General features: G+C 43.3%; 1 protein-coding gene across 1 annotated transcript in view; it reads right to left on the bottom strand.

The window, feature by feature from the left end:
- Positions 1-5,601, bottom strand: part of Gne (glucosamine (UDP-N-acetyl)-2-epimerase/N-acetylmannosamine kinase) — a 76,446-nt gene extending 70,845 nt beyond the window's left edge. The window contains exon 1 of the mRNA XM_045152468.1: positions 5,520-5,601. Coding sequence (XP_045008403.1) covers positions 5,520-5,570 — 51 coding nt within the window. The 5' untranslated portion in view covers positions 5,571-5,601. The remainder of the gene's footprint in view (positions 1-5,519) is intronic.
- Between the last annotated feature and the right edge of the window lie 2,813 nt (positions 5,602-8,414).

The raw sequence follows: 8,414 nt of genomic DNA on the forward strand, positions 1-8,414 counted from the left end.
ACAAACAACAAAAAATCCAAAAGAGAGGTGAGCAGGGGAGGGTGGAGGAAGGAGGAGGAAGTCAGGGGAGAGGGAAAAGAGGGAGGAGAGAAGGAATCCTGAGAATGGAATCAAAAGAATGTGGAGAACGTATTAGAACTTGATGGCAGAGATGCCAATGAAGGCACCAGGTTGAGAGAGTGACTGAGTCCTCTGTTTCAGGTGAACGACTGGCAATGGTGTTGTTTGAAAGAGAACAGAAACAGATTTGAGGATCAGCTGGTGAAATAGTTGAGGTGGTAGTTTTGGATATGTTAAATTTGCAAAACCTATAGTAGATTTTCATGAGATTAAGGATCTGGAGGAAATTATGGGTTGGAGATACAGATATGTCCTAGGCACGATTAATTCCATAAACCTTGTATCTGTTTTGAAATATAATGCTCCCGGGTGTGGTGGCGCACACCTTTAATCTCAGCACTTGGGAGGCAGATTGTCATGAGTTCAAGGCTACCCTGAGACTCCACAGTGACTTCTAGGTCAGCCTGGGTTAGAGTGAGACCCTACCTCGAACCCCCTGCCCTCCCCCCACCAAAAAAAAAGAAAGAAAAAGAAGACGACAAAGGCAGTATAATGTTCCTCTTAGCCCAAGGCTTCTAGGATGTTCTTGCCATCCTCACTTCCAATTTGCCACCTGACTCCCAGTTAGTGATACTTTGGGTTTATTCAGAAATCTTATAGTACAGTCAGCCTTTGGTACCTACAAGTTCCACATCCATAGTTTCAAAGAACTAAGAAGAGAACTATTTGGAAAAGTGTCTCTTTTAAGAGGGCACTGACCACTGGGGACAATCAAAGTTCATCAAAATACTGAGATGAGACACTGGAGTGTTCAGCACTGAGACATCTCTGTCATCCCCTTTCAAGGTTTAGGGACCATTGTGAAAGAGGTGGCAGAAAGAAGTAACAGCCAAAGGAAGGGAGTGCTTACAATACTGTCTTCTAGACACAAAATGGCCTTGGTATCCATGACCACACAGCCACTGATGCTACCTACACAAGACCTGGATAATGGGAGGAAAAACATTATGACATCAAAACAGAAGATAAATTAAAAAGAAGAAGGAATTTAGTGGAGGGGTATTTGGGACAGGGAAAAAGGGAGGGTGGTGGGAGGGGATTATGATCATGGTATATTTTCTATATGTATGGAAGGTTGTCAATAAAACTTTTTAAAAATAAAATTTAATTTAAGCAAAAAGTATTCAGAAGAAAATATTTACGCTGGATGTGGTGGAACATGCTTTTAGTCCCAGCAATCAGGAGGCAAGGTAGAGGGATTGCTACGAGTTTGAGGCTAGCCTGAGACTATATAGTAAATTCTAGGCCAGCCTGGGCTAGAGTGAAACCTATCTCAAAAAAACAAACAAGCCAGGCGTGGTGGCGCATGCCTTTAATCCCAGCACTCAGGAGGCACAGGTAGGAGGATCACTGTGAGTTCGAGGCCACCCTGAGACTCCATAGTGAATTCCAGGTCAGCCTGGGCTAGAGTGAGACCTACCTCGAAAAAACAAAGAAACAAACAAAAAAGTTTGTACTGAAGTGCACAGGTTTTATTTCTGGCCATCATTTGCCAAATAATGCAGTATTATAACTAGTTACATAGTATCTCAATGTATTACATATTCTAAACAACCTAGAAATTTAAAGTATATGGGAAAATATGTGTGAGTTACATGCAGATTCTTTGCAATTTTCTATAAGGGACTTGAGCATCCACAGAGTTTTTAAAAAAGTGATTCAGATTACTACTAATTTCTTTTTAAAAAAATACTTAATTAAGTTATTTGAGAGAAAGAAACAGAGAAAGAGAGAGAGAGAGAGAATGGGTGTGCCTGGGCCTCCAGCCACTGCAAACAAACTCCAGATGAGTGCACCCCCTTGTGCATCTGGCTTACATGGGTCCTGTAGAATGTAACTGGGATCCTTTGGCTTTGCAGGCAAATGCCTTAACCACTAAACCATCTCTCCAGCCCCCACTTTTTTTTTTTTTTTTTTTGGTTTTTCGAGGTAGGGTATCACTCTAGCTCAGGCTGCCCTCCCAAGTGCTAGGATTGAAGGCTTACGCCACCACACCTGACATGTCATCTGTTTTCTTTCTTTCTTTTTTTTTTTTTTAACAATTTTAAAAACATTTTATTTATTTATTTGAAAGGGAGAGAGAGAATGGCCATGCCAGGACCTCCAGCCACTGCAAAGGAACTCCAGATGCATGCTCTACCATGTGCATCTGGCTTATGTGGGACCTGGAGAATCAAACCTGGATCCTCAGGCTTCGCAGGCATGTGCCTTAACCGCTAAGTCATCTCTCTAGACCAATGTAACCTGTTTTTTAAGCTGTTATTTCTTTCTGAGACAGGCTCTCCTGAAGCCCAGCCCGGCCTTCATCTCGCTATGAACCACAGATGACCTTGAGCAGGTTCTCCTGCCTCCACCTCTCAAGTGTTGGTCTCACAGGCCTCCACGGCTACACTGGGCTGCTGCCTCATTCTGAGAACATTTTCTTTCCTGAGCTTCTCAGACACCTGATTTCCTAGCTACCTCCAACCTCTCTGGCTGCTAAACTTCCCCAAAGCTCTAGGTAAAACCTTCTTGTCTCTTAGGATTCTGTATTAGCCTTCCTTGCAAGTCACTTTAGTATTTATTCATCCAAGTTGGCCTCATTTGCTTGAGTGGCTTAACAATCACTTAAAGTTATTCCTACATATGAAACTCTGGCTGGGTCTTCACACTCCAAACCCACTAACCAACTGTTTATAGGACAACTTTATTTGAATGCGTCCCACAGACTCTGCAAGTCAACTTGGTCTCAATGAAGTTTTCCTTATCTTCATATGCCTGGGTTTTCTCCACTGTTGCTGTTCCCAGTGAATAAAATTACCATCTACCCAGTAACCTGGAAGGTTCCTTTGACTTCTTTCTGTCCTTCAGTGCTCATATTTTGTATGCCATGAAATCCTACCATTTATTTTTTTATTTTTATTTTTTTCAACGCATATGCCACCTGGGTCCTTAGACTTCACAGGCAAGTGCCTTAACCACTAAGGCATCTTTCCAGTCCTATTTTATTTATTTTTGAGGTAAGGTCTCACTCTAGCTCAGACTGACTGGAACCTACTCTGTAGCTCCAGGCTGGCCTCAAACTCCTACCTCTGCCTTCTGAGTGCTAGGATTAAAGACATGCACCACCACACCTGGCTTCAATTTTATTTTTTAAAAGAATCCTTCTGGAAGAGAACATTGTATGATTGAAGATAGTAAAATGAGAGCCCAGTCTGACAGGAGAAATGTTTTGCTGATTAATATTGTAAAATATAATTGGATTATTAAGTGGGAAACCTTAGGAGGTAATTTGAAGGCCAAGTAGAGAACTTCAGAACGGATGTGGTCATAGAAACGACAGAAATGTCAGGCAGATGAATGAACTGATAATTCCAGGCTGCAATGAAAATGTCATATAAAAATAGGTGGGGAGATGGAAAGATTGCTTAGGGTAACAATTGCATTCATAACTAGAGACTGCTGCCTAATAGATTTCAGTGAAGACATGAGGGGGAAGCAGTTTCAGCAAGAAGTTCAGAAAAGTCTAACCATCAATTTTAATAAGTATACAACTAAAACTGAAAATAATTCTCATGTAAGAAGAAGCCAGACATAGTGGTGCACAGCTTTAATTCCAGCACTCAGGAGGCAGAGGTAGGAGGATTGCTGTGAGTTCGAGGCCACCCTGACACTACATAGTGAATTCCAGGTCCTCCTGGGTTAGAGTGAAACTCTACCTTGAAAAACCACAAAAGGAAGAAGAAGAAGAAATATTGAGCAAGGCACGGTGGCACACATCTTTAATCCCAGCACTCAGAAGGCAGAGGTAGGATAGCCATGAGTTTAAGGCTGACACTGCAAAGTAAATTCCAGGTTAGCCTGGGCTAGAGAGAGACCCTACCTCAAAAAAATGTCAAAAAGGAGGGGGGGGGAAGAAAACTGAGGGCTGGAGAGACAGCTCAGCAGTTAAGGCACTTGCCTGCAAAGCTTAAAAAGTGGTACATGGGTCTGGCATTCATTTGCAATGGCAAGAGTCCCTGGTGCGGGTGTGTGTGTATGTGTGTGTGTGTGTATGTGTAAATAAATAAAAAGAAAATAAATGAATGATATGCAATTGCACAAGTTTTTTATTTTTTTTATTTTTTCTGTGCTTATTTCTTTTGTATTCTCTCCTCCTTCTCCTTTTTTTTTTTTTTTTCCTGAGGCAAGGCCTCACTCTACCCCAGACTCAGATTAACCTGAACTGGAACTCACTCTGTAGCCCAAACTGGCCGTGACCTCACAAAGATCCTCCTACTTCAGCCTTTCAAGTGCTGGAATTATAGGTTAGTCACCACATCCAGCTTTTATTTCTTTTCTTTTAAAACAGATCTCGCCAGCACTGCCCCCCTCCCCCAAGGTAGGGTTTCAGTCTAGCTCAGGCTGACCTGGAATTCACTCTGTAGTCTCAGGGTGGCCTCGAACTCATAGTGATCCTCTTACCTCTGCCTTCCAAGTGCTGGGATTAAAGGCATGTGCCACCACACCCGGCTTTAATACAGATCTTATTGATATATATTCATTGTACACAGTAATGGCTTTATTAAAAAAAAGTTTCGGGCTGGAGAGATGGCTTAGCGGTTAAGCGCTTGCCTGTGAAGCCTAAGGACCCCGGTTCAAGGCTTGGTTCCCCAGGTCCCACGTTAGCCAGATGCACAAGGGGGCGCACGCGTCTGGAGTTCGTTTGCAGAGGCTGGAAGCCCTGGCGTGCCCATTCTCTCTCTCTCCCTCTATCTGTCTTTCTCTCAGTGTCTGTCGCTCTCAAATAAATAAATAAATAAATAAATAAATAAATAAAATGTAAAAAAAAGTTTCTTTCAAGTATATCATGTACTTTGGACACATTCATTCTTAGGCTCCTTCTCTTGAAAAGTTCTTATAAGCAGTTCCTTAACCATTCCTGAAATGTGAGATTGGAATATGATGATTTGGTAAAACCTCTGTCTGTCCATATGTCTCAGTAAATATTCAGGTTAAACCGGGCTTGGTGGCACACGCCTTAAATCCCAGCACTCAGGAGGCAGAGTTAGGAGTTAGGAGGATCGCTGAGAGCTCGAGGCCACCCTGAGACTACATAGTGAATTCCAGGTCAGCCTGGACCAGAGACCCTACCTCGGAAAAAAAAAAAAAAGGAAAAAACACATCAAAGCAAAACCTTTCTGTCTGATGAGAGCAGTAAGAATCGGAAGGAAAGAATGTTTTTAGCTTGCTGTTTGGAAATGCAAAGAGACCATGAGTTTCAGCACAGACTGAGAACCAAATAGCAACCATACAGTGTCTCGCCAGTGTGAGCAGTTTTGTAAAAAGACATCAAAAAATAATGCACGTGACGGACCTAGAAGGAAAGCTTTCCTCTGCAGCAATAGCAGCAGTGCCGGGCACTTTGCTTCTGAACTTACGTGAGGTCCCCGGCTGCGCGACTCCGGGTGGCGACGCGTGTGGCTTTCCATCCCCAGCGCAGGCTTTCTTCCCTGGTGCGCTCTGAATTACTGCGCTGAGCAGCTGCTTGTTCTCTCGGGTGAGCTCGGAGCAGTCATTAACAAGCATCTGAACTCCAGATCACACTGTAAGCTCCGCCTCACTGAAAAGGAAGAAAAGAAAAGAAAAAAAAAAAAAAAACACCCTGGCTCTGACTTGTTCCTGTATTCCTGGGCAGTGCTTGAAAGTAGGGCAGTTTCACCTGAGTTACTTCCCTGTTCTTGATAAACGGCTCTACCCACTGGCTTTGTTTTTCAAAGAAGGGGTTTATTATTTATTATTTATTTTTATTTATTTACTTGAGAGAGTGAGAGAGGGAAAGAGGCAGACACACACCACACACACACACACACACACACACACACACACACAGAGGGAGAGAAAGAATGGGCGCGCCAGGGTCTCCCTCCAACCACTGCAAAGGAACTCCAGACTCATGCGCCCCCTTGTGCAGCTGGCTTATGTGGGTCCTGGGGAACTGAACCAAGGTCCTTTGGCTTTGCAGGCAAATGCCTTAACCGCTAAGCCATCTCTCCAGCCCGAAAGGGTTTTTTTTTTCTTTTTTTAAATCTGAGTTTTTGAATGTAAATCCTAGTATCTGCAACCAAAACCTCAATAGTCTCTTTCACATTGCTTTCACACTCAGGTCCATTCAGAACATTTGTTGATATGCTATTTTGAGGAAATAAATAAAGAGATTAAACAAGGACTTTAAAGAATTTCTAATAATCTCAAACTTCAAGATATTTAGAACATTTGGTTTCGTGGATTAGGGGAAAATCAATAGCATTGCATTTTATCTAAGCTATATTAGGATAGAAAATGTGCTGCAGGGTTGGAGAGATGACTTAGCAGTTAAGGTACTTGCCTGAAAAGCCAAAGGACTCAGGTTTGACTCCCCAGGACCCATGTAAGCCAGATGCACATGGCGGTGCAGGTGTCTGGAGTTCATTTGCAGTGCTGGAGGCCCTGGCGCACCCATTATCTCTTTCGCTCTGCCTTTTTCTCTTTCTCTATTAAAAAAAAAAAAAACAAAACTGGGGCTGGAGAGATGGCTTAGCAGTTGAGCGCTTGCCTGTGAACCCTAAGGACCCCGGTTCAAGGCTCAATTCCCCAGGACCCACGTTAGCCAGATGCACAAGGGGGCGCACACGTCTGGAGTTCGTTTGCAGTGGCTGGAAGCCCTGGCACGCCCGTTCTCTCTCTCTGCCTCTTTCTCTGCCTTTCTCTCTGTGTCTGTCACTCTCAAATAAATAAATGAACAAAAACAGTTAAAAAAAATTGAAAAATAAATAAATAAAATGTGCTGTAGTTTATTTGTTTATTTGAGAAACACACAGAGAGAAAGCGGTAGAGAGAATGGGTGTTCCAGGGCCTCTAGCCTCTGCAAACTAACTCCAGACACACGTGCCACCATCTATCTGGCTTTTATGAACATACTAGGCAATTGAATCCAGGTCCTTAGGCTTTTCAGGCAAGTACCTTAACTGCTGAGCCATCCCTCCAGCCCCTGTGCCACCGATGATAAAGAATGCTCCTTAGGTTTTTAGGGCCCAGGGAGCCCCCCAGGCGAGAAGGTTGACAAAGGGACACTGGTTGGTGATCTGCTTGTTATCAAGTATGGTCACCCTGTCATTGGTAAATGCTCACGTGCACAGTGACCTAACTGCACGGAGCCTTATCTGCCGCGGGGCTTCCCACTCCATGTAGTGGACCTTTGTGGGCATGGGGGTGCACGTAATCCCAGCACGTCAAAGGATGGAGCAGAACCTTGGGTCTGAGGTCACCTCGGGCTACATAGTGGGGCCAAGACTGAGCACGGTGGTACACACCTGTAAGCCGAGGGTAGAGGCAAGAAGATGAGGAGTTAATGGAGTTCTACTCAGCGGTAAAGAAAAATGAAGTTATGAAATTTGCAGAAAAATGGATGGACCTGGAAAGTATTATACTAAGTGAGGTAACCCAGACCCAGAAAGCCAAGCGCCACATGTTCTCTCTCATATGTGGATCCTAGCTACAGATGACTGGGCTTCTGAGTGAGAATGAAAATACTTAGTAGCAGAGGCCAGTAAGTTAAAAAGGAGACATAAAGGGTGGAGAAAGGAAGGGAGGAGGATACTTAATAGGTTGATATTGTATATATGTAATTACAATGATTGTAATGGGGAGGTAATATGATGGAGAATGGAATTTCAAATGGGAAAGGGGGGGTGGGGAGGGAGGGAATTACCATGGGATATATTTTATAATCATGGAAAATGTTAATAAAAATTAAAAGAAAAAAGAAGATAAGGAGTTCAAAGTCATCCTCGGTTATATAGCCAGTTCAAGACCAGCCTGGGTGACCTGGAGGGAAAAAACTCTCGAGATAAATGAATAAGAAGTAGGTGGTTGGAGGAGATCTGTTTATAAGAAGATATTATATTTTATTGCTATCTCAAAAAAATGAGTGAATAGAATGGGAAGTGCATAGACAAACCAAAATGAGCACATTTTTCTGGACTGCCATAACCCAAAGTTGTATGAAATATGATTTCTTTTCTTTTTGCAAGGTGGGGTCTCCCTCCAAACCCAGACAGACATAGAATTCACCCTGTAATCTCAGGCTGGCCTTGAACTCACAACAGTCCTCCTACCTTGGCCCCCCAAGAGCTGGGATTAAAGGCTTGCGCCACCATGCTCAAGTGAAATATATATATATATATTTTGAGACAGGATTTTATGTAGCCCAGGCTGGCTTCAAACTTGCTATGTAGCCCAGGATGACCTTGAACTTCTGGTCTTCCTGCTTCCTCCTGCCAAGGGCTGGGATTACA

The sequence above is a fragment of the Jaculus jaculus genome, chromosome 1 (assembly GCF_020740685.1).
Source record: "Jaculus jaculus isolate mJacJac1 chromosome 1, mJacJac1.mat.Y.cur, whole genome shotgun sequence".
Classification (NCBI taxonomy): Eukaryota; Metazoa; Chordata; class Mammalia; order Rodentia; family Dipodidae; genus Jaculus; species Jaculus jaculus.